Source organism: Cuculus canorus, chromosome 7, assembly GCF_017976375.1.
Source record: "Cuculus canorus isolate bCucCan1 chromosome 7, bCucCan1.pri, whole genome shotgun sequence".
NCBI classification, from domain to species: Eukaryota; Metazoa; Chordata; class Aves; order Cuculiformes; family Cuculidae; genus Cuculus; species Cuculus canorus.
In genome coordinates this window covers 37482679-37509187 of record NC_071407.1, presented here as the reverse complement: position 1 = coordinate 37509187, position 26509 = coordinate 37482679, and the positions used below count along the sequence as shown (strand labels likewise).

The window sequence follows — 26509 nt, the reverse complement described above, 5'->3', positions numbered from 1 at the left end:
TGCAGCCAGATTGCGACTTTGGGTACAAAGCACTTTTGGGTTGTGCAGGGAAGACTCAGCATGGGTTTGCATCCTGATCACGTTCCCGACACTGCAGGGAGGCGGAGGGCAGCCTGCTGGGCAGGCACAGGACCCGGTCACCAGCACTACGCTTGCTGCCTGCCAGCTCCATGCTGCACAACATCCCTCCACACACCTTGCTGTCTCCCTACACACATTTGCCATCGCTACAATACGTGGACAGGATTAGAATATGAAGGGGAGTACGAGGAAAAAAAACATTTGTGGATTTCCCTCCCTCCAGGCCATCCCAAAAGGGAGAAACTGCGTAGTAACAGGGTGCAAAGTGAAGTTGAAAATAATTCTTTATTGAGTGCATGCAAAGATTGCTTTGATGAAGCAGTTGAGTTTCCTGTGCTCCTCAGCACCAGTCCCGTAGTCATCTACACGCTGCAGTCCAGCACAGCCCCTGCAGTGATGCTTTGCTCCCTCCACACCCCATGGAAAAATCACACAGGAAGGTGTTTTGCTGCCACCTACCCTTCCTGGAGCCTCGGTCACGATGCCTAGCCTTGGCCCGGCACCTGGCAGCCAGAGGGTATTGGTGGCACACTAGGTGGTAATTCCTAAAAAGTAGCTGAATAAATACTGATACCCAAGTCGCCTTTGCCATGGGACACCAGCAATCAGCCACCCCACTCCTTCATCTCTCTTTGAGCATTTCCACCCCGGGACTGCGTCTCCCCTCTCAGGACGGTGGCAGTCACGCGCATACAGGGATGCACAGGCAACTCGGGCTCATTTTAAAGAATGGTTTATTTGCTCGCAAACAAACAGCTGCATCTCTTTGACCTAGATTTAAAAACCCAGTGTGTACAAAGTCACAGTCACGGCTTGAAGAGCACAAGGCAGCACCCTTGGGAAAAAAGTAATTACAAGTCCCGGCGTTATATACAGCTAAGTGCCAGCTTGAGTATTCACAACACAGTAACGTACTGTAATTAGTCGCTTAAAAGTAGTTCCCTTGAGAAACAACTTTCCACTCCAGCAGGGCCGGAGTCCGTCCGCTCATGTCCATCTGTCTGGCGATGCTCAGTGCCGCTGGCAGGTGTGCAGGCGGGAGGCGTCGGCAGGGCCATGCTCTCGCTGGAGGCGGCATGCCAGCCCCTCTGCGCACTGGCACCGCTGGAAGATCTCTAGGCCATGGGTGCCTTTCCGACGGTGCCGGGTACACACCTGCCCTTCCCGCAGCACTGGCTTGCAGATTTTGGACCAGAAGTGACGGGCACAGCATAGCCCGGCTGCACAGTCCGATGAGCGCAGGCAGAAGTCCCCCTCCTCACCTGTGTGGGGACAGCAGGACATGCGCTCAGCTTAGGATGCTCCCATGGCATAGGGTGGGCATTCCCACGGGGGACAGCAGGGCAGGGCTGGCACCCCAGACTGACCCCAGGGGGGGACAGGAGGACAGGGCTGTCAGTCTGGACTGACCCCTGGGGGAGCAGCAGGACAGGGTTGGCATCCCGGACTGACCCCGGGGGGACAGCAGGACAGGGCTGGCATCCCAGACTGACCCCTGGGGGAGCAGCAGGACAGGGTTGGCATCCCGGACTGACCCCGGGGGGACAGCAGGACAGGGCTGGCATCCCAGACTGACCCCTGGGGGATGACAGGGCAGGGCTGGCATCCTGGAGTGACCCTGGGGTGGGGATGGCAGGGCACGGCTGGCATCTACCCCGTGGAGCAGCACGGGTACCCTGGACTGCCCTCCCGGGGGACGGTGGGCTCGCAGCAGCGGGGACCCCCTTACCTTTCGCAGTGGGGACCCAGGCGGGAGCGGGTGTCCGCCGGGGCAGCGCCTCGGTGCCCATCTCGTCCAGGTCGGGGGCTCCGGCGGGCGGCTCCGGGGGCGTGCAGAGCCCTGCGGGAGGCAGTGGAATGCCCGTCAGCACGGCTGGGACCCCGACCCGCCTCCGGCAGACCTCCCCCGGGTCTCCCCGCTCCTCCCCGAGCCCCGCCGCCCCTCACCGTTGCTGCAGGTCGTGCCCGGGCAGCACATGGCGTCGCGCAGGCAGCGCTTGCGGCGCCTCCGGCAGGCGAGGCAGAGCGGGGCGCCCCCGCCGCGGGCAGCGCCCCCGCAAAACTCCTCCGGGCCGCAGTCCTCGTCCTCGGCGCAGGGGAAAGGCTGCGAGGGGGCAGAGAGGCGGCGGAGGGGGTCAGCGGCGTCGCCACCCCCGCGCATCTCCCGGCTGCATCCCGAGCATCCATCCCCCGCCGCATTCCCCAAACCATTCCCCTGCTCCCTCCCCGTGCATCCCCCCGATCCATTCCCCTGCTCTCTTCCCATGCATCCCCCCTGACCCATTCCCCTGCTCCCTCCCCGTGCATCCCCCCGATCCATTCCCCTGCTCTCTTCCCATGCATCCCCCCTGACCCATTCCCCTGCTCCCTCCCCGTGCAACCCCCTGGTCCGTCCCACTGCATCCCCCGTGCTTCATCCCCGCTCCTTCCCCGTGCCTCCCCCTCCTCCATTCCCCTGCTCCGTCCCCGTGCATCCCCCCCCCAGCTCCAGCATCCCCCCCGCTCCATCCCGTACATCCCTCGCTCCATCCCGTACATCCCCCGCTCCATCCCGTGCATCCCCCCGGCTCCATCCCAGTGCATCCCCCCGGCTCCATCCCAGTGCATCCCCCCGGCTCCATCCCAGTGCATCCCCCCGGCTCCATCCCAGTGCATCCCCGGCTCCACCCCCGTGCATCGCCCGCTCCATCCCCGTGCATCGCCCGCTCCATCCCCGTGCATCGCCCGCTCCCTCCCCGTGCATCGCCCGCTCCCTCCCCGTGCATCGCCCGCTCCATCCCCGTGCATCCCCCGCTCCATCCCCGTGCATCCCCCGCTACCTCCCCGTGCATCCCCCCCGCTCCATCCCAGTGCATCCTTCCCGCTCAATCTCGTGCATCCACCCGGCTCCATCCCAGTGCATCCCCCCGGCTCCATCCCAGTGCATCCTTCCCGCTCAATCTCGTGCATCCACCCGGCTCCATCCCAGTGCATCCCCCCGGCTCCATCCCAGTGCATCCCCCGCTCCCTCCCCGTGCATCCCCCGCTCCATCCCGTACATCCCTCGCTCCATCCCGTGCATCTCCCGGCTCCATCCCGTGCATCCTCCCCGCTCCCTCCCCGCTCATCCCCCGCTCCGTCCCCGCTCGTACCTGCCGGGTGGCGGCCGGCGGTGCCTTGTTGCTGCCGTCGAAGGGCGCGGCGGGGGCGGCGCTGGCCTCGGCCGCCCCTCCTAGGGGGGGTCCCTTGATGGCGTTGGAGCTGAGGGGGCCGCCGTGGGCAGCCGCCCGCCCCGCGCAGCTCAGCGCCGCCAGCAGCGCCACCAGCCCCCGCATCCTCGTCCCGTCCCGCGCGGCTCCCACCTGCGCCGCCGCCTTTATACCCCGGGGCTGCCCCTGCGCCCGCCCCTCGGGGAGGAGGGCGCCCGGCGGGGGGTTCCACGGGCCCCCGGGGCGGCGGGACCCCCAACACCCGCCCCGCCCCGAGGGCTCCGCATTGGCCGCCGCGCCGGGACCGGATTGCGCAACGCGGGGTACGGGGAGAGGGAGGGAGAGAGAGAGGCACAGGGACAGACAGACGGACAGAGAGGGAGAGAAAGAGACAGACACACAGACAGAGAGGGAAAGAGATAGACACAGCGACAGACAGACAGAGGGGGAGAGAGAGACAGACAGAGAGAGACAGGAACACAGAGACAGATGCATGCACACACACACACACACACACAGAGCCAGACACCCCCCCCAGACTCACAGAGACCCTCACACAGACCCACAAAGAGGTACATGGACACACAGACTCACAGAGAGACACACACATACACAGACAGACACAGATAAAAGATACAGAGGGACACACAGACCCACACACAGAGTCACAGAGGGACACGCACAGGCACAGACATGCACAGAAATACATACAGACATACAGACGCACTCACAGACACAGAGCGAGAGAGAGAGACTCACACAGACCCACACGCAGACACTCACAGCGACGCACACACAGAGACACACAAAAACGCAGACATGCACAGACACACGGATGTACACACAGAGACTCGTGGACAACCAGAGACACACAGAGGAACAGACAGACTCACAGACACAGCCAGACACACACACAGGCACAGGCAGACTACATAGAGGCACACAGACACACATAGAGGTGCACAGACGCACACAGACAGACAGACAGAGGCACACAGAGACTCACAGACACACACACACACACAGAGATGCACAAGCACACACAGACCCACACACAGAGGTGCACAGACAGATAGACGGACAGAGGCATACACACACACAGAGGTGAACAGACAGACAGACAAAGGCACACACACACTCACAGACACACACAGTGGCGCTCAGACACACACAGACATACACAGAGGCGGACAGACGGACAGAGGCACACACAGACTCACAGACACACAGAGGCGCTCAAACACACACAGACATACACAGAGGCGGACAGACAGACAGAGGCACACACAGACTCAGACACACACACACAGAGATGCACAAACACACACAGACCCACACACAGAGGCGCACAGACAGACGCACAGAGGCACACAGAGGCGCTCAGACACACACAGAGGCGCACAGACAGACAGGCGGACACACAGAGACACCCCCGTCCCGGGGAGAGCCGCGGGGTGTCCGTGCTCCGCGGGGGGGGGCACAGGGAGCCCTTCGCTCCCCTCCGCCCCTGCCCCCCCCCGCCCCCCCGCTCGTCCTAGCGCCAGCGCAGTTTTTCGGGGGAGGCTGTCCCGCACGGGACACGGCAGATGGGGGGCTGCAGCGCGTCCCCCGCACCCGGCCGGCGGGGGGGCAGTGCCGGCAGGGGCAGGGCCCCGTCCCTTTGATGCAGGAGATCAAAGCGCCCGACCCCCCCGCCCCGGTCCCGGCACTGGCGCCCTCGGGGCGCCGCCCCCCCCTCCCCTCAGCGGCGGCTCCGCGGCGCCCCCTGGCGGCTCCCGGGCAGCGGCCCCGGCGGGAGCGCGGGCAGCCGGGCCTGGCGGAGCCGCTGCTGTCGCCAGTCTAGATCGGCCCCTCCCGCTCATCCCCATTGCCCCCCGTCCTGTCGCTCCAGGCCTTTGGGAACAGCCCCTCTCCAGCTTTCCTGTAGCCCCTTCAGGTACTGGAAGGTCGCTATAAGGTCTCCTCAGAGCCTTCTCTTCTCCAGGCTGAACAACCCCAACTCTCTCAGCCTGTCCTTGTAGGGAAGGTGCTCCAGCCCTCAGATCGTCTTTCTAACCTCATCTGGACCCGTTCCAAGAGCTCCATCTCCTTCTTATGTTGAGGGTTCCAGAACTGGACACAATATTCCAGATGAGGTCTCACCAGAGGGGCAGAATCCCCTCCCTCCCTGCTGGCCACGCTGCTTTGGACGCAGCTCAGGACACGGTTGGTTTCTGGGCTGTGAGCACACATTGCCGGCTCATGTCGAGCTTCTCATCAACCACCACCCCTGAGTCCCTCTCCGCAGCGCTGCTCTCAATCACATCATCTCCCATCGTGTACTGAAAGCGGGGATTGCCCCGACCCAGGTGTAGGACCTTACGCTTGGCCTTGTTGAACCTCATGAGGTTCTCACAGCCCCACTTCTCCAGCCTGTCCAGGTCCCTCTGGATGACATCCCGTCCTTCCAGTGTGGCAACTGCCCCACTCAGCTTGGTGTCATCTGCAAAGTTGCTGAGGGTGCCCTTGATCTCACAGTCAATATAATTGGTAAAGATATTGAACAGCACTGGTCCCAGTATGGACCCCTGAGGGACACCACTTGTCATGGATCTCCATCTGGACTTTGAGCCATTGACCACTACTCCGTGAATACAACCATCCAGCCAATTTCTTACTCACTGTACTGTCCACCCATCAAATCCGTATCTCTCCAATTTAGGGAGAAGGATGTTGTGCAGGACTGTGTCAGAGGCTTTACAGAAGTCCAGATAGATCACATCCATTGGTTTTCCTGTGTCCACTGCTGTGGTTACCCCATCATAGAAAGCCACTAGGCTGGTCGTACAGAACACATCCCTGGTGCAGCAATTTATTCCCACAAGTGTAAGCGATGTCAGCTGTGGCAGCCAGGCATTGCTGGCTCTCTGTGCGGAGCTACTATCGGCTGTTTCAGTTCCGAAGGGCTCAAACTGGGCTAATAATTGCCTGGGAAAGTTTCGGTGAGCACCTGACGCAGGTGCTGGTGGAAGGGGTGCTGCTGAGTCAGTGGCCGTCCCTGCTACAGTCAGGGGACCCAGAGCTTTGCTATATTTAGCCTGCGGGAATGAGGGCCACACCTTGCTCCAAAATCCCTGTATTCCCCTTGCAGTTTCAGGTTAGGGCCACGTCACCCTGGGCTTCTCATTGACTTGTGGCTGTGATTGCTGCAGCCTGCAATATTTTGCAATACTTCCCAGCTCCTGCTTGGGCAGTGATCAAATTTATTTCCCTTCTAGAGGGATGTTTTTTTGCTCCCTTTACTGCTTTAGTTTTTACCTCTGTCTCTCTATGCCCATATCACACTGAAGTACACTCTTAGCCTTGACCTCACAGCAGAAAAGGATTTGGGGGTGCTGATTGGTGAGAAGCTCGACATGAGCCGGCAATGTGTGCTCGCAGCTCAGAAGGCCAATCGTGTCCAGGGCTACATTCAAAGCAGCGTGGCCAGCAGGGTGAGGGAGGGGATTCTGCCCCTCCATTCTTGTCTTGTGAGACCTCATCTGGAGTGCTGTGTCCAGTTCTGGAATCCTCAACGTCAGAAGGAGATGGAGCTGTTGGAATGGGTCCAGAGGAGGCTACAAAGATGATCCGAGGGCTGGAGCACCTTTCATATGAGGATAGGCTGAGAGCATTGGGGTTTTTCAGCCTGGAGAAGAGAAGGCTCCAAGGAGACCTTAGAGCAGCTTCCAGGACCTGAAAGGGGTCTAAAGGAAAGCCGGAGAGGGACTATTCATAAAGGCTTGTGGTGATAGGATGAAGGGCAATGGGTACAAACTGGAGAGGGGCAGATTTGGACTGGACATAAGGAGGAATTTCTTCACTATGTGAGTGGTGAGGCTCTAGCCCAGGTTGCCCCAGAAAGTGATGGCTGCCCCATCCCTGGAGGTGTTCAAGGCCGGGTTGGATGAGGCAGCCTGGTCTGGTAAGAGTTTTTCCCTGCCCATGGCAGGGAATTGGAATTAGATGATCTTTAAGGTCCCTTCCAACTCAAACCATTCTGTGATCCTATGATTCAGAGACAGTTGTGTCACATGAGAGCTGAGCAGTTCCCCAGGGATGGCTTTAATCCCATTGGGATGGGCAGAGCCTCAACATCCTGAATGCTGTAAAATGTAGGCGTTATTCCACCTGCTGCGGTGATGTCTTCATGACTCCCAATGGCTGTGCTGTGATTCCCTGTCACCATCTCTCAGCATTAATCATAAGGAACATTAATGACAAATAGGCTGTCATTTTTTCACGAGTGTTGTTTGCAGTCATGTCCCACCAAGGGATGATGCAGCTTGTGATAGAAATACAGTCCCTTCCCAGCTCTGTGCCCTGGGCTTGCCGACATTGGCAGCAATCAAAACACAAAGTGAATTCTTCACCCCTGAAGAGTAAACATGATGCAAATGTGCTTATTGTGTAGTGTGCTCACAAAATAATCAAAGTGGGAAGCAAACTCAGGGGGTGCACCTGGTGCCACCCCTGCTTAAAGCAGGACTCTCATCAGAGTTGGACCCCTTTGGCCAGGCTGCTTAGCGTGATGCCAGTGCTCAAATAAGCAGTGAAGTACAGTAACTGTGGCCATTTGCCTTTGGATCCTGCAGGATGAAGACAGGAGATGGGACTCCAGTAATAATTTGTAACTACCACATATTTTGTTTGCTTTTCTCTCACTGCATATCATCATAACCAACTATCAGAACAGGTCCAGAGGAGGCTACAAAGATGAGGTGAAGCACCTCCCATACAAGGACAGGCTGAGAGAGTTGGGGTGGTTCAACCTGGAGAAGGCTCCCTGGAGACCTTATAGTGACCTTCCAGTACCTGAAGGGGCTACAGGAAAGCTGGGGAGGGGCTGTTTACAAAGGCATGGAGTGATAGGACAAGGGGCAATGGGTATAAACTGGAGAGAAGATTTAGACTGGACATAAGGAGAGATTTCTTTACGATGAGAGTGATGAGGCCCTGGAACAGGTTGCTCAGGGAGGTTGTGGCTGCATCCCTGGAGGTGTTAAAGGCCAGGCTGGATGGGCCTTTTAAGGTCCCTTCCAACCCAAACTGTTCTATGATTCTATAAGAAATGAGAATAAAAAATCCAATTTAATTGCTGTGCAGAAGCACTCTCCTGAACTTGGCTTCTGCCGTGGAAGAAAGTTGTTGACACACCGTTCAAAAGTAATTATTTTTATTTCAACTCTATAAAGTATACAACAGGCACTCGGCAATTACAGCTGCAGGGAAAAATACAGAGCCAAACAAAAGCGGTTAAAGTTTATGAAAAAAGTTCTTAAATCTACATCAAAAGAGTGCAACCGGCTGATGACCGGTGGATGACGACATTTGTCCAACAAACAAAACCTCTTTTATGTAAGAAGAAAACTGGAGAAAATAAGAAAATAACACAAAGGGCCAGTGTAAAAACAGTGTACGTTGGGACTCGGGAAGATAGGCAACTCCAAATAACAATTTTCCCTTTTGCCAGTAAAGCCCCCAAACCTCCCGAGTCTCAGCGATCCACCTGGTTTACGCAGCCGGGAAGCTGCGGGGCACAAGGAGCTCCCAGCTTTCCCGCTGAACTCTGCAGGAATGCTGAGAGCTCACCTCCGCGGCAGGTTGCATATAGGAGTCAGGGGAAAAGCACAGATCCTGTTTTGTTGAGTGGTGCGAAGGAGCTACGTCTTTGCTTTGGAGTTTCAGGTCAAAAAAAAACGCAGGTCAGCTTGCACACCAAGTCACTCATTGTTTTTTTCTGGGTAGGAGATTTTCTAAAAGGGTTTGTATAAGACGGGAGGTCGGTGCTGGACGGCACGATGGGTTGAATCTGCACAGCTTAGCAAAACAGGAATACCTGTCTACGGACTGATAGGATGTCATATATTAATTTGACCTGCACATAACATTTATACATTTCACAGAAATGACTCTGTATCTCATTAACAGATACACAGCTCTGGTACATTGAACAGAAATAAGAGAACAACTTCATCATTTCTGTAATTCATCAATATTATATAATAAAGGCTTAGAAATTGGTAGCAGAAAGAACTGTAAAACGCAGCAAGCTAAGAAAGGACAACATTTTGAGGTGTGTTTGTCTTTGTCATGCAGCATAACACCAAATTTGTAATTTTTTTTTAATAGGATGCCACGGATTTAAGGCACTTGCAACAATGCCAGATAGCTAGTCATGTTCTAAAACTATGGGACAGATGAGTTAACAGTACAGTTGACATAAAGTTTAATAATACTGACAAGTATGACATTAATTCAAGTCTACCTTGATCTAAAAACATTACATTACAAATAAGAAAATGAAGTAATGCCATGGAACTTTAAAAGAAAAAGTTATATGTGTACCACAAAATATCAACACGAAAATACCTATTTACATAAATATTCGTTTGTGGTCCTGTTGTTAAATAAGGGTTTGCTATGGGTAATGCAGCACTGTGAGAAGCTACAGATCACCTGTACTTAATGTACACCAATCTTAATGTACTTGTTTTAAATATGGGAGCTGGTTTCCCCTTATGTAAATACGCCATCATCCCATATATTTTAAAAAAAAGTAGACAAAGAAGAAAGGACAGTGAGTGGAAACACAGAAGCAATCCATTGTTGTGAATATATAATGTAACTCAAATATATTACTTATAAATGAAAGCATTTATCATATACATGGGTTATGTTGTTTAAAGTATTAGGAAAGGTGATGAAAGTCAAGTGAAGAGTTTGCTAACAAAATAAACTTATATTTAGTACATTGCATGCCGCACACTGCAAGTTTAAATCACTGTGTGTGGCACAAGGAAAAAGGGACAGGAAAAAAGAAAAACAACTCATCAGCCCTCTCTAAAACCTTCTTCCCATAGTGTTTTTAGGTTGCCCCCCAAAATAATTGTAATGCTCTTTCTTCTCAGCAAGCCCTTGATTGACAAGTGCATCTCAGCTACTGAATACCATCATTTTGGGACAAACTCCTCTACATTCTTTCAGAGAAACTTAACAAATGCAACAAGTTTCCTCCTCCGACGTTGATGCATCCATTGAGTGAAAAAATGGGGGTGTGAGTAAAGAATTCGGCTTTTAGGTAGCAGCCTGTTTGCTAAGATGCATCGTGATTATTTTAGCCCTAGTATTCAGCACTGGCTTTCAGCATCTTCCATCCCTCAGAGAGAGGCTGAACAGCGAGCGGGTATTTGTCCTATCTGGGTAATTCCTGCTAGACCTTGTTACTGTCTTTTCCCTATGGTTTTCAAGGCAAATAGATTTTAATGATTAACGAACAGCACCAATAACTTGAAGTTATTGGGCCAACTGTGTCACCTGATGCTTCGAAAAAACAGAGAGCGAATTCAGGAACACAGAATGGTTTTGAAGGGGTTGCGATGACCGAGCTCTTTAGTTTGCTGGCAAGCAACAGACATCGTCATTGCTGTCAAAGAAGGGGAGAAAATACCTTTTTAATACACTCTATTGAGTCGCTTTCATTAGAAACATGGGAAAGAGTTGGGATCTAGCATCAGGGAAATAATTTTTTATGGTTAAACCACAGATTTTCCATGTACTATGTAGGCAAAAGTCATATAAATGACTGTTGAGTGTAAGTTCATCCTTTGACTTCCAGCGTCTACAGCAGCTCTTGGCAGCTCTGAGATGAAATGGGGCAGCATCTGCTAATTTTTTGGGGCAGGGTCTGTTATAGAGACTGAAAGCTGATAAACTTCCAGTCCCTCGCATTCGCAACAAGCAAGGCATCCAGGACAGGATTCCTCTGTTACATTCTACAGATCAGAAGAGACTACGCTGAAGCAAAGGAAAAGCAGCGGAAGTGGGGGAAAAGTGTACATACGATAATATTGGTTTCCTCAGCTCTCTTTTTCACGTGAGCTGACTCAGCTCCAGCTATCCCTGTGCCTTAAACACGGGTTGCTGGGGACCTGGTACACCAGGGACACGGAGACCTTGCACAAACACATCCAATATTGATTGTCCATCTAATTCCACTGACTTCTCTGTGGAGCTCCTTAGTCTAATGAGGAATTAGGGCTACAATTTTTACGGGCAATATTACAAACGGAGCCAGCAAACTGGCTCAATATCAGTTTTTTAATTTTAATTAGCTTTGTACTAAACATGGAAGAGATGCGGACACGGAGACATAAAACCATCTAAGAGTGTGATGGGGAATGATGTCTCTTGCTACATATTTCTGAAATGGTGGTTGACACTATTTATATTCACAGATGAAGGATGTACATAGCACCTATAAAGTACATTATGGGTCTTATGTTTTCCCTTTGGGTTCTAAAAAGGTAAACATTTATGCATGATAGCTAATCAATAAGAGCAGAGGGCTGCTGTCACTTTGTACCAGGACCATTATTTAAGCACTATTTTATATGTAAAATGGATTAATTTTATGATTTTTTTTCATGCAGTTATGTAGTTGTACCACGGAAAAAGAAAACAAATCCCAATCGTTGTGTTACAGTATGTTCTCAGCTGTATGAAAGAAGCGACCCATATCTGCCTTAACAGGATCTAAAGCAATTGTGCTTTTGTTTTACCAGGCTAAAAAAAGAAAATCCCAACAAGAAAGAGGAAAGGTAACATTCAGTCTGGTCAGGATTACTGCTCGGAAAGAAAAAGGACAAAGTTTACCACTGCTTTGACGTGGACTCTTTGACCAGTACCGTTGTGGTCCTCCTTTGCTCCTACACCGGCCTACAGCAGAAGACCCACAGAGTTTGGAGGGTGGGAACAGCCCAAATCCTGCACTGTATTTAGCTCCAGCACTTAATAAATTACTATTGATCCTACTGATAAAGCCAGTACCTTGCAGCTAGAATTAAGTGCGTCTTAACACTACGTATCTCTCGAATTTTATAATTAAGAGCGTAGCAAGATCATTGCAGTGATAGAAAACATATTTCTTTACTGGTGAAAGGCTTTGCGTCAGGACCACCATGTCAACTGCTATTTTAAGTTCGAACATAAAACATGAAGAGCACTATTGTCATCTAAGCAATAAGTCCTAATGCCACTGTAGTTACTGTAGCAGCATCAATCAAGGCATCATGGTGACCCCGAGCACTAATCCTCCCCAGTCCTTTCGGTTTTGCTGGCAGCCGTGTCCCAGGAAGCTGTCTTCAGCAAGGCAGAAGCAGGTAAGAGAAATACATTAAAAATCTATGTCCCATCCTGAGTTGTCATCAGGGGGTGGTTCATCACTGTCCTCTGGGAAGCTGTCAAAATTGCTTGTGTCTGTTGGAGATGCAACCTGCAGAAAGAAGAGAGTGACAACAAAGGGATGGTCATCAAAGTGGACATCTGCAGACACTCCCTCTCCATCTCACAACTGTGATCGTTCAAAAGCATTTATTGCTATCCACAGCAAGCAAGGAAGTTCTGCATTCCACAGCTTCTTGCTGATTTCCAGCAGGACTTCCCACAGCCTCCCAGCTTTAATGATCCAGGCCCTCTAGGGTCTCTAGTTCAAGAGCAATGTCCTACCCATGTTTACAAGGTTGGAAAAAAGACTTGGAAAAGCGCTGGGCCTCCCCAAAACCCAGGATTTCCAATTTGCAGCTTAAGGATTGTGAACTTGAGGCTGTCAGCTGGGCCCCGTCACCTCCAAGTTTCCTGACAAATGTTGCTCAGCCTATGGAGACTACCAGAGAAACCTAGCGTGCTAGGACGAAGTCCAAGCACATCTCTTGTTTTTGGAAATAAAGTCATTAAAATCTACCAGAGCTAGATAATTTGAAAATTTTTGCTTTACAACCGTGACTGAAACTTTCTCACAATGAGACCCTGATATATCCAATGCAACTTAAAACAATACAAAACCAGACCAGAAACTCTCCAGACCAAAACAGCTTCTCACTGGAGAAAACTGGCACCTTAAGCCATGCCCCGAGTAGCCAGTGCAGGCTGGAGGGGACTGCTCAGTGCTGCGCAGGAACCACTTGCCATAGATTTTAGCTGTTCCACTTGTGCAGATGATGGAGAAGCCATGGCCAGAGCCCAACCTACAGTCCAGGGGACATATTTGATGCTGGATACTGCTATAAGCCTTGGGAAAAGACTATTTGATCAAGAAGAGATCTAGCTTCAGCTCTAAATTTAATTTGCTGCCCAGCTGGATCAGCATTGCTCTGCTGCTGAAAACATCTTGGGAAAAATCAAGATCCTTTAATATCCAACTTATTTTTTAAAAGAAACCCTGTAAAAGCTTAGTGGAGTGATGAGATGCTTCACTGTATAGTGAATAGTGTTTACTTTGTTGGTGCTGGCACTGCTGAGCTGGAGAGTCTTCCCCCTTTAGGTCCTCAACCTTGGGGTGCTCCTCACCCACCCTCCTCCTTGAGTGCCATGGGCTGGACCACAACCCTCTGTCTCCCTCAGCTCATCCCATGTGAGCTCTCCCTCTGGGAGCAGAATTATTGGGGATGTATGTACAAGATACCAGCTACTGAAGTATATGTGATACTGAAGCACAAGAGGTGCAGTTGGCCATTCAGAGGACACACATGAGCTGGAGCATTTTGCGATAGCCTCCGAGCGGTGATGACAGTGCGCAAGTGGACTGCACGAGGTGAAAGCGTCTCTGGAGCTCCCCAGGGCTCCACTGCAGATGTCCACTCTGAGAGAACCTAGTAGGGCAGGCGTGGCTTTTTGAGCTCTGGTTAGATGAGGTTTTAAGGGAAATAAGCCCTGCTTTGGGGAATTGATCACCTTTTGTGTTCATCTGACAAAATAAAAAGGCTGAGCATATCCAACCCCTCAAGTGTGGAGGCTTTTCTTTTTCTTAGAAGAAATAAAATTTGGGAAAGACAAGTTGGATGAGTTGTTATTCTCCTGATTGACTTCATGTGATGCTAACACTGTCGTGTGCAATTCCCTGAGGTCCAGGTCACCTGTGCGACCTGCAGTCCTTCACTGTCAGAGACATGGGAAAAAACATCCTTCTCAATGCCCTCTCCAGACAAGAAGGGACACTTCTGTCCACTCAAGAAGATAAGTGCAAATGTCAGTATCAGCTGTCTGACTGCTTACCAACATCAGGCCTCGAAATTAATTATGGTGCAGAGTTTTGCACATCTTTCTCAAAGGCAAGAGCCGTGATGCAAGACAGCACATCTTTGGAAGAGTCAAGAAGTAGAAGAAGCTTTTCAGGACAGCTACCACCATGGATTTAAGTGGTGGTAGCGGGGTTCAGCTACTTCCCACAATGTCCTCGGAGCAGGCTGTAAACCAAGAGGTCCTAAAATCCTGTGGAATAAGAGCTAAGGAACAGCTTTTGATTGCCTCCCTGGTAGTACCATGTAACTGATGATGAGGGTTCAAGAGCTGAGGAAGGCTATTTTTTTTAAGAAAAAGCATTTTTCTTAATTTCTGTAGCATTTTCAGGCTACACTGACATCCTGCATAGGAAAACCAGGAACTGAAATGGGATGCAAAGGAGCAAACTTGACTTTATTGTCTGACTTGAAATGTGGTGACCAGTACTGCTAACAAATGAATAGTCATTAGAAAGAAGCTTAACAGAAAAACCCCACAGTTTTGATTTATTAACCATTTATATGTTCTTTGGGCACCCTGCTTTAGGTGAATATTTGCAAAGTCCTGCTTTCTCCCACTTCCGTGTCCCATACGGCAAAAGGTGGAGGATGAAAAAATCCTCTTGCTTTTTCATAGTTGCTAAGAAAACTTTGGGATGGCAGATTTAGCCCCAGAGCTGTGCTTGTTGCTGCTGCAGGAGATGCAGGACCACGGGTGGACAGAACAACGGGGTGCAATTAAACATGATTGCTAATGTCATTCTCTTGGTGATCCTGTGGGAGAGGCACAGAGAGAAAGGGATTAAGTTGAAACAAGGAGGGAAGGCTGCAGAACAGAAGGGGCCAAGGTAATTTCTATCAGCTAATCCTGTTTGGTTTCCCTTTGCGGCAGGCTTTGTGGGTAAAGAGCTCACAAAGACATCAAAGGAAGAGCTTTGCTCCAAAGGAAAATGAGTAGAGCTGTCCCTTCTCGTCTGCTCCCAGTTAAACATAAACTAGGCGGTAACAGGGCTTTTCAAGTAGGACACAGACGCAGGGAAAAAAAGGGTGAAAAGCACAAAAGAAAAGACAGAGGGAAAGGTTAATGCAAAAGAAAAGGGAGATGGCATACAAATCCCACTTGCCTCGCCAAAAGAAATAAGAATAAAGGAGAAAGAAAAGGACACATCTGAGAGAAGGGGTGAAAGTGGCAGCTCTCCAGTGACATGTGAAAAGTAGATGAAGAAACAAGTGGAGCAGTTGAGGAAGAGAAAAATGTGTAGTAGTGAGTGATCCTGCCCTGATCTTGCTGCGAAGGGCATTTCATTGCAATCATGCCCTCCCTAAACCACCTTCTCCTGGAAGAGACTGCCTAGAGACCAAGTAGGACTGGAACTGTCTCTAATGTGACTTCCTCAAGCATCTCCAGAAGAAAAAAAGCACATGCTGTCACCACTTATCTACAGTGTATTAGTGCCTGAAGCTCACAATATTCCTGTCAAAGAAACTTATTGGCCAGGAAGGACAAAATAAGTAGGAAAACTTACGCTTGGTATTATAGGAGGTGTCAGTGTCCCTTTTCGTAATCCTTCCCAGTTAAAGCCTTCAAACCATCTAGAAGGGAGGGAATAATGAAACAGTTAGGCATATGGTGGAAAATTCTCTGTAGCACAAAATGAAATTTTAATTGCTTAAACTGTTGGCTTCATCTCCTGCAGTCATCTTCCTCAAATCCTCCAATTAGCCTGAATAATTTTTCCTGTCATTTATATAAGGTGTTTGGTACTGAAAATGAAGCTTGCATAGCAGCCCAGTGGTGATACCATGGCAAATACAAATTATCAGTGCTCAGGAAAAACCCCATCCTCACTGCAGGTGTCCTGGCAGCCACTCTTTCCTTCCTATAGGGTCAGTCCCTCCCATACGAGACTCCGATGCCTTTTCTTCATATGAGATTTGGAGCTAAGGCCATGCACAGGGATATCCTCCTGTAGGTTTGGGCACCTTAGGTTTGCATGAGCTACAGCAGCTTGGATGGGGAGATGAGTCCTGAGCTAAGCCTTCAATCTGTCCTCCCCAAAGTGTCCATCCAACTCACTTCTCTTGCTTTGGGGATAGGAAAGGAAAAGGATCAGTATGGACGGATGAAATAACCTGCTTCTGCAGTGGGTCTCTTAACTTGTTCTTATTCCCCTCTAGCAGTGTGAAAACTTATGAGACATAATTTAACGACTCTCTCCCATCAGACCTAAAGGGATGATGAATTAAAATTACAGGTAGAGAGAAAGCGTGTTGGGTGGTGAGGGGGAAGGGATATTGAGAAAACCTTGGAAAGGGATTCTGAAAACCAAAAAATTCCAGGCAGGCAGTGGCCGAATTGGATTGCTTCTAAACGCTCTTCTGCATTAGGGTAATTAAAGCGTAACGGGCAATGCGCAATGTATTTTGCTCACAGGCAAGGCTGGCATCTATACTAAAGCAATGGGGGAAAAAAAAAGTCCAATGGAAATTCAATTAGAGTCTAGAGCACACTAGAAAGGAAAGGCCAAAGGGGTTCAAGAGTAGTATTTTTTGCTGCAAACTGAAGTGTTTGGAAGGCATGTTTCTGTGTGTTGGATCTGATGCATGGTGACAAGACACTTACTTGTGCTTTTGGATATCTTTCACTCCATTTTTCAGGTTCCCTAATCTTTCTGATGGATTGTCCCTATAAAACAAACAACAAATCGGTCACTTTTTAAACCCTTCTTCCTTCACTCATTTCTCTGCAGATAAGATCAAGGTGATTATATTTCATGTACTTACCTGCATAGTTTTTTAATTAAATTAGCAGCATTTTTGGCAATCTTCTTTGGAAATTCAATCATATCTATTCCCCTTAATATGATATTATAGGTCTTCATGGGGTCTGGGCCTGAGAAAGGCGGACTTCAGAAGGAAGTGGAAAAAGAAAAAGATTAAAAGCTTGTCTTTAAAAGACAATTGATTAAAAAAAACACAAAAGAACAAAGCAAACCATAGTACCCTACTGAAAGGAGAAAAGGTAGAGGACAACTAGCACTGCTTTTCTTCCTATGACCTTAACCATTTTTCAGCCAAGGACCTCTGATATGATCTGGATTTCAGTGATGCTGTCTGGAGGGAAGCACCAAAGCATAAAGTCATGTTTTCTGCAGCAGCACATGCTAAACCTCGTTTCCGTGATGGCCTGTGTCCCAGCAGCCTGGGGAACAAGGGTCCAAGCAAGCCTTGCTGCCTTATTCTGTTTGATGTTGTGACATGCTTTCAGTCGGGATTAATTAGGTTTCCATTGTTTTAACAGAGTGGGGGCCTGGGTCTAGCCCCAAAGGATAAGCAGGTTGAGGTGATGGGTAATTTCTCCAGCTCCTGTATTGTGGGAGTGAATGATGGGGGATGAGGTGAGGAAGTCTCAGAAAGCCACTACTGCCAACATCAGCAGTAATATATATATCCAAAACTGAACAGGAGACATAGAGACTAAAGCCCCATGATGTCAGGTCTACCTCCTCCTTTTCAGATGTGTGGCAACCCATTACTGCTCCTTCCCAGTCGATTTGCAAACCCTTTCCCTTTCTCCACCATGTTAAGCTTAATCGGGGCCAAAAAATAATTTTTTGGATGTAATTTCACAGCATTTCCTAAAAAGCCTGCTCATGTCTTGCCCTTTGAGAGGTCTACATGGAAGCTGTGATTTAAAGTGGACGAACTAATTATTAGGTTCAGCAGCACAGTGCTGTGCCTCTACACCACACCCCAGCTCTGAACCTTCCCCTCGCCTAATCAGGGTGACAACGGCAGAAATATTCCGATCTATTTTCAGCAGTGGCCCCGGCCCCGATGCCCATACCTGCCAGTCAGGAGTTCATACATTAAGATTCCCAGTGACCAGTAGTCTGCTGAAATGTCGTGACCTTTGTTCAGGATGATCTCGGGGGCTACGTACTCCGGGGTTCCACAAAAAGTCCATGTTTTCTTTCCAAATCCTATTTTCTTTGCAAAGCCAAAATCGACCTGCAGAAAGGAGCAGAATCCCATCAGGGCAGGGCATGAGAAGGAATGTCAGCCATGTGCTCCCCTCCTCTTGAAGTGAAGCAAAGAAGAAAGGAGATTTCCTCGTGGGAATATTCTCCTAACTCAAGCATTGTGGGTTGTTCCAGAACCAGGCAACCACAGTGACCTTTTCACCAATTTATCTTTCATAATATAAAAGCAAGATTCTCACGAGGGAAGAAGAATAAATTCCAGCACTGGTGGTTTCTTGGGAGATGTAACTTCATATCATTCACAACTTGGGTTGATTTATTTTGCTTTTGGGTGGGTTTTTTTTGTTTTTTTTTCTTTTTTTTTTTTGATTTTTGCTTTTAACTCCCAGCCCTAACCTGAGCAAGATAACTATTTAAGCGACATATCCACCATTTTGGCATCTACTGAAAAATTCAGATTTCTCTCCCAGTATGAGAGCAACGTAGCACAAGTGTCCTTCCAATTTCCTTGAGGCTGTTGGAATGTGCTGGCAGGTTCACAAACCTCAGTGTGCTCCTATAGCAGCGCCCCTATGGCACTGGAAAGCACGGAAAATCAGATTATACTGGGAATTGTCCTTTAGGGCCCAGCAGAGCTCATGCTATTAGGCTTACTGCAGTTTTAGGTCTACCCCCCCTGCCCTCCCCTGCCTCGGTGCCGTGGTCTGTAGCACACTCTGCTGTCCCTTGATGGCTGCAAGATGCTCCTGCCCTGTCCTGTGCTGCACAGAGGTGAAATGTCTTCCATGGTCGCAGTCCCACAAGAGAGCCGGGACACTTCTTGTGCTATCGTGGACACGTTCAGGGAGATCAAAATGTCTAAGGAGCTGGGAGTTGGTGACAGGACCAGCAGAGACCTTGGCCCAGATCCTTCTAGGGTGGGAAGAAGGACAGTCCTGCCTCGAATTCTCCTTGATCATCCAACACCTTGTTGGACTCTCCTGGCCTTAGTGAAATGCTGTAGAGGACAAAATCTGATGCCATTTGTTAGGCTTGGTGCCGCGGTGAGAGACAGTGGCTGCCACCAGGCTGTAAAGGTCTGTCATGGAGATGGTCTGAGTTACCACTCCCACCTGCTGATGACGCTCCCAGGTTTCCTTTCCAGAAGGCAGGGAAGAATCCCCAAGCTGACAGACAGAAATTTTGGTACCCCGTGACCTCTTGGAGGGTATCAACCCCTCCTGAACATAGTTCTTTTATGGAGTACATTGCTCTGTGCTTCACTGATGGCTTCCCAAGTGCCCACATCCTCCAGCACCTCCCACCAGGGGCAGTCTTTGTTTTCTTCCCCTCTCTCCATGGTCTCACCTGGCATTTGGGGTCTACCTTACACGCAGGGCACTTCTACAGTGATTTCTGAGGCAAAAAAGGCAATACGAGTGAACAAAGCAATACATTGAAACCTATCAGAAACTCCCTAATTTGAGGGGTAGAGGTCTTGCCCGTGCTGCCATCCTGATTTGGGGAGGTGGAACTTGCAGGGGGACAGTCAGAGCCTTACAGAGTCATCCCAGAGGAGTTTGCAGATCAATCAGCTGTGTTACGGGTGCTAAAACACAAGTGACTCTCCTAAAGCGGTATTTGCCACAAATCAGCAACACAGTCAGGAGCAATTAATAATAACTTCTTGCCATGACAGGGTCATGATTAATATTTCAATTACGAACGCCTCTTTTATTGCTTATGCAAAGGACCTGACAGAAATAGTAACTTCCAAAATTTGCTTCACCAGTTGCCGACAAAGACCACAGATGCCAGTCCTCCCTCTCTCCCACCAATATTTTAAGACACTGATTTTCAAGCTATTTTTCAGTCTTTCAGGAAGTCCAAATCAACCAGATATATTTCTCTTGATTCTCTCCTTCTCTAAACATTTCCACTTCAGGACTATAGATCTCAATTTCAAGCCTCAATTAGTGTTTCCCAACTCAGCTGTACCCTGAGCCTTGGTCTGCTGGAGGTTGGAAAAACATCCCGATGGTGGCTGACAGCACCCTTGCCCTGATCTCATCTCAGCATCTACTGCTAGCCACCATCTGAGACAGGACCCTAGGCTGAGTGGACTTTGCTTCTGATGTTGTAGGGCTAATCCTGCGTTCTCCTCTACCCCTGTGTTCATAGAATCACAGAATCCCCAGGTTGGAAAAGACGTTTGAGATGATCATCGAGTCCAATCGTACCTGTCCAACACTAAACCAGATCCCTAAGCACATCATCTCCCCATCTTCAGGGATGGTGACTCAACCACCTCCCTGGCCAGTCTGGTGCAGTTGTCTGGTAGCAGTGGTGACTTTTTTTCAGCAAACCGGACGTTGCAGACACTCACCAGTTTGGCATAACCTCGATGATCCAGAATGAGGTTTTCTGGCTTGAGGTCCCTATAAATGATCCCTTTGGAATGCAAATAGGCAAAAGCTTCGACCACGCACGCCGTGTAAAACCTGGTAGTTGAATCCTCAAATGAACCTCTGTGTAAAACAAGAGAGGGAAAAGGGATAAAGTGATTAGATCTCTTCCCTTACTGGCCTTCACTCTACTATTAAAATAGCTAGACACTGCATTAAAATTACTTTTAACACCTGGAAAGTGTCTGTTACTAAACTTACCTTTATATAAAAAAATTAATTGCATTTCCATTTTTGAAGTTAACATCTCTGCCTTCGATCTCCTTTCATATCCAACATTCATGTCTAAAATAGGCTAGATTTCATTTTATAATTTCATCTCATAAAAGGAAAATTTACTAATCATTACCTTGTAAGTAAAAGGTGATTTTTTTTACTGCAATCTTTGAGTTTTGGGTACTCTTTTGAGCTGTGGAGATGGTACTAATGTTCATAACCATGACAAAGGCAGAAAAATTACAGCTTCTGGGACTTGAAGTGTTAACTGCAAATCCAGCATAAGCTGCCCCTTTGGATCCTCATTTCAGCACCAGTTTGCAATCAGTTTTCTGAAGCAAACTATCCCGCTGAGGTGCGAGCTGGGAGCTGGCTGGGCTCAGCAGTCCGTCTAAGCTAGGTGGCAGCAGAACCACAATTTAAAGCCAAGAGAATTAAAGATGGAATTATCAGGCTCTGACAAAGACGGAGAATATTACCCCCTGTCACCTGCTATCTCGGATACAGTTCTCATTTTAATGGTCTGGAGAAGGCATGCTCTTAGGAAAAGGAGGAATTACCAAAAAATTGTTCTAGGTAACTAAAAAATAATCTAATCTTTGCTTTCTGATCAATCTTTCCAATGCATTTCTTTCCATTTCACAAACTTAATTAAATTATGTTGCAATTCTCAGCCTATTACGTAGTTACACGTGACCTTGGCCTGCCCTGAGGACGTATTACGTGCACATCCCGTGCGACCCACCTGCCACCCACCTACCCACAACCAAACCTGCAAGGTCAAACCCTCCCGATACAGGAAATACCAGGATCTCATTTGCTTGTGCATTACAGCATGGGAAGTAATTTCATGCTTTCCTAACTATTTTGTTCCCTGGCACTTCTGCATCCCAATGGCACTGTGCTCCTTGCAGGGTGTGGATTTGATGCACGATCCTGTTTCTTGCTTTGATGAGCTGCCCTCGTCTAATATGTGATACCTGGGCAAAAAGCCCATGCAGAACTATTGATTTCCTCCTGCTCACCGCTATCATATCTGATTGTGCCATAAGTATTAAGAAATATTAATATTGATAAATATTATTTATCACAGTGCCTCTGGGATAGAGGTGGCTGTAGCTATACACAGTTACAGAGGGTGGGCAGTGGAGCAAGCACTGAGATGAGAAGAGCAAGTCTTTCTCTGGGATGGGAAATTATGATTTTTCAGATGACTTTGAAGAATTCTGCCGTTTTTACCTGGAAAATATACTTTGCAATGGATTTCCTTTGCAACTGTGAACTTTCCTTCCTCCACTGCTGCCTTGGGGCATTGGTTTGTGAGTCCAGATTCTCAAATGGCCCCAGCAGCAGTATCTGAAGGTGCCCACCGGAAGGACCCTCTCTCTGGACCGTGTCTTACAGGAATGCGAGACTGGCCTTGACTTTGCACCTCCTACAATGCTTGGCAACAACCTGCAGGGTCATTCTCTGCCATCACAAGTGATGCCCAACGCCTCTGTCACCCTTAAGACAATCCCACATTTCCTTATCAGCTGCGTGAGCCTCCAGCCAGGCTCCCAAACGTGATAAATGCTAGAGTGGGCGCCAAAGACACAAGCATAATTTCTATGGTTGCAAAAGGTTGTTGCTCTCTGTAATTAAAAATTAAATTAATTAAACAAGGAATATTTTTAATTAAAATCTAAATACGCCGCTGGCTTTTTAGGGGCACCCTTTAGAGATGAAGACACAGAAAAGGGCAGTCAAAGACTTGTCAGAGATGCAATTTATCACATGACTACCATCACTGTCTTTTCAATTTTTTCAGAAAGGCCCTGACAAAGCTGCTCTGGATAAGTCTACGCTTACATAAAGCCTTGTATATGTTGGATACAACCTGAGTCGGTCTTTATTCTCAGTTATAAGTGGATTCATTGTGCCTCTACTCAACTGCTTTGGAACAAAAATAGATCCTTACCTGTCTGGGTTCTTAAATCAAACATACCACGGTTAAGATCCAGATTTTGCCCATGAGTGATAAAGGCCTTTGGTTTTCTGGAGGCATATTAGAAAATATTCCGCTCTGTAGGACGTTTCTTACGACTCACCTGTCCCTGAGAATTGTCCAGAGCTCTCCACCTAGGCAGGCTTCCATCAGCATGTACAGGTACTTGCTGTCCTTGAACGTCCTATAAAGCCTGTCATTGGCAAATGAGAACTTCATCAATAAATCCACAATACAAATGAAGGCACCGATTGTTCCCACTTCTCGTGGACCATGGGCTTCATTCCAGGAAGCACCACAGGAGGTGGTGAAAAGGAATCTTTCAGAGCTAGTAGCTACATTTAAGGAGATCATATAAATGTCTTTTCTTGGGTGAGAAATAATTTCATCAGAAAAGGATAGGTGAAGTGTTTCCTGGACCTCAGAAGAAGAGGTCACCACTACCTTAGGTGCTACATATAGAATCTGCCATTTCTAATGACATACCCTGGCTTCCCAGATGTCTTCAAAAGAGAATTTTTCCTACCATTTTTTATAACATCCACATCATCTTATTCTTCATGCTACGGAGTCCAGTTGCAGATTGGTAGCCCTCCTTCCATTTGGTCATTTCCATGGAGCACCGCCCAATTTGTGATTAATTTCAGAACTTAAACAGACTGAATTGGTACAGTTTAGAGAGAACCCACTGACATGCAGATATCTAAAAGCACTCTTCCTCTCAGAGACTGAAAGTGCAGAAAAAAATTGCCAGCTTTATGAAGCCATCCGCCCCAAGTGCAATCTAAATTGTGTGGTAAAATACACGTTCCATGTTTAATATGATATATTAAGCAAATGGAACTATAAAACTATGGCAATTATGATCGGGAATTCATTATTAGCTGTTTCATTTAATTTTTATGTTGAACTCCTTTCGTACTTCTCATCACACGTGGGCACGTCTGTTCAGATCCTACAGGAATGAGCCCGCTGTATGCGGATACTGGAAAGGTTCATTTGCAGCTGCACTGTTTAGAAATTAATTTTAAAGATCCAAACTCTGCAGCAGAAGGGGGTGCTGAGGGACATTCTGTCATACTGTAACTGTTGCATTCATGTACATTTCCAAGATGTAAAAGGCTGATGCAACACGATACAAATTAAATCAGGTGGGTTTGCAGATTCTAGCTCTTCCCGGCTAGGGATAAATCCAGTTATTAATATCTTTTATGGAGCTGTGTGATGGACCAGGGGGAGAACACAGCGGGATTTGGTTCCTTTTGAAGGCATGCAGTGAAATATTAATTTAAGGTACATGGCAAAACATCCTGGCAGCTACAGCTTGGCTCCGCTACCCTTTCACATCACAATGCTAGACAACATTTGTCTCCTGTCTGTGTTTGTGCAGCATCCAGCACACAGCTTAGCAGCAGTTACCTGCTATATTTTTGGCATGTTCAACAGAAAAAAAACCCAGCAGGCAGAGCCGTGATGTAGGCAGGAGTCTGGGTACCGAATCTGCTCAGTGCATTTCAGAACTTTCCATATTCTATCATTGCCTATGTTGACATCTAAAACCTCAGTTATAAGATGCTTCTCAGGAGAAGTTGGAACAAACTTACTGGCCATTTCTTACAGTTAAAATCTATGGGTTTAACAAAAAAAAAAATCTTATTTCTTGTCATCTGGACAAAATATAATTTATCTTAATAAATATTTCATCTACTTAAGGTTCACAGAAAACCTACATATTCAAGAATCCAATATATGAGTATCTAGATGTTTATAATTGCTCAGTAATTCAAGTGTTCCTATCAGATGGCATCACTCCCTTTAGGTAAGGTAGCCCTGCTGGAAAACTGCTTTCCAGAAAATTTTACGGGCATCAAATCTGGCCTAAAACATGCAGAAAAAAACCCAAATATTGTCTATCAACTGTAATGGAAGTATAAAGTTTATACATGATGGAACTGCACTACCTTAGTAGACCAAGCAGTCTTAAGTTTGAAATGTCACAATATTTGAGTTAATTTTTTATGTATTTTCTTGTTCATCTAAATCTTTACAGAAACAGTGAGGACTTCTAAGGCTCAACGCTTGTTTGCCCCTTTACCGAAGCCAGAGCATTTTCTTCCATGAGATTCTTAGTTTATCTATGAGTAAATTTTATTTAGTGGTATTTGCCCTCTTCTGCTTTTCTCGCCTGGTTTAAGCATTTTAATAACCAAATTGAACTATTCTTCAAAGACTTCTAATGAACAGTTTCATGATGAAATAAGAAAATAATTGAGTTCTTCAGGAGTTTTCTCATTCCTATTCTGATATCCCAGAGGCTGCGTCCTTGCACGAAGATGATTTTAAATGCACCTTTCACCAAATATCTCAAAACACAATCTATCAAAGTGGTAAGATTTCTGCTTGCAGCACACAGAAAAATATTATCCCAGCTGGCCCAAGAAAGAATATAAACAGGTTATGAATTTTAGGATAGAAGCTATAAAACAACTTCAAATCCCTGTGGATGTGCAAAAGAAGTGAGGGGGAAAAAACAGACATGGAATTTGATAAACCCGATCCTTTCTAGCTGTTGCACATGCAATAGCAAAAGGTTGGACTTCATGACTCAGAAAGTCCCTTCCCAGTGGCAGGATTTCCATTATTAAAAATAGTTAAAGGAGGCTTGTAACTGCAAAGGATGGGAATCACCGCACGACAACGCCTGCACCAGGGCAGATTAGGGACTGACCGGCTGGAAAGCAGCTCTGCAGAGAAGGACCTGAGAGTCCTGGTAGGCAACCAGCTAACCATGAGCCAGCAATGTGCCCTTGTGGCCAAGAAGGCCAACAGCATCCTAGTGTGAATCAAGAAGAGTGTGGCCAGCAGGTCCACGTAGGTTCTCCTCCCCCTCTGCTCTGCCCTAGTGAGGTCCCATCTGGAGTCCCGTATCCAGTTCTGGGCTCCCCAGCTCCAGAACGACGAGGAATGACGGGAGAGAGTCCCGTGGAGGCCTCAGAGATGACGAGGGAACAGAAGTATCTCTCTCATGAAGAAGGGCTGAGAAACCTGCGTTCATTTAGCCTGGAGAACAGAAGATTGAGGAGGGGATCTCATCAATGCTGATCAATTTCTAAGGAGCAGGTGTCAAAAGGATGGGGCCAGACTCTTCTCAATGATTCCCAGTGGCAGGACAAGGGGCAATGGGCACAAGCTGGAGCACAGCAAGTTCCACCTGAACAGAATCACAGAATCACCAGGTTGGAAAGGACCCATTGGATCATCGAGTCCAACCATTCCTAACACTCCCTAAACCATGTCCCTCAGCACTTCATCCACCCGTTCCTTAAACACCTCCAGGGAAGGCGACTCGACCCCCTCCCTGGGCAGCTGTTCCAGTGCCCGATGACTCTTTCTGTGAAGAATTTTTTTCCGATATCCAACCTGAACCTCCCCTGACGGAGCTTCAGGCCATTCCCTCTTGTCCTGTCCCCTGTCACTTGGGAGAAGAGCCCAGCTCCCTCCTCTCCACAACCTCCTTTCAGGTAGTTGTAGGGAG

At 48.2% G+C, this 26509-nt stretch overlaps 2 protein-coding genes across 4 annotated transcripts in view; both read right to left on the bottom strand.

Moving 5' to 3' along the window:
- Positions 1 to 457: 457 nt before the first annotated feature.
- Positions 458 to 4445, bottom strand: DKK1 (dickkopf WNT signaling pathway inhibitor 1). Its single transcript, XM_054071969.1, has 4 exons — positions 3213 to 4445; positions 2029 to 2185; positions 1811 to 1921; positions 458 to 1343 (listed from the first exon to the last, which is right to left on the bottom strand). Exons 1-4 carry the CDS (start codon positions 3762 to 3764, stop codon positions 1093 to 1095), a joined length of 1071 nt encoding a protein of 356 aa, XP_053927944.1. The 5' UTR covers positions 3765 to 4445; the 3' UTR covers positions 458 to 1092.
- A 4047-nt stretch (positions 4446 to 8492) lies between these two features.
- PRKG1 (protein kinase cGMP-dependent 1) overlaps positions 8493 to 26509 on the bottom strand; it is a 529543-nt gene continuing 511526 nt past the window's right edge. For all 3 annotated transcript variants that reach the window (XM_054071966.1, XM_054071965.1, XM_054071967.1), the window contains exons 12-18: positions 23078 to 23167; positions 20693 to 20834; positions 18192 to 18355; positions 17129 to 17251; positions 16968 to 17030; positions 15871 to 15937; positions 8493 to 12561 (exon numbers count right to left, since the gene is read on the bottom strand). In XM_054071966.1, coding sequence (XP_053927941.1) covers positions 12463 to 12561; positions 15871 to 15937; positions 16968 to 17030; positions 17129 to 17251; positions 18192 to 18355; positions 20693 to 20834; positions 23078 to 23167 — 748 coding nt within the window. In that variant the 3' untranslated portion in view covers positions 8493 to 12462. The remainder of the gene's footprint in view (positions 12562 to 15870; positions 15938 to 16967; positions 17031 to 17128; positions 17252 to 18191; positions 18356 to 20692; positions 20835 to 23077; positions 23168 to 26509) is intronic.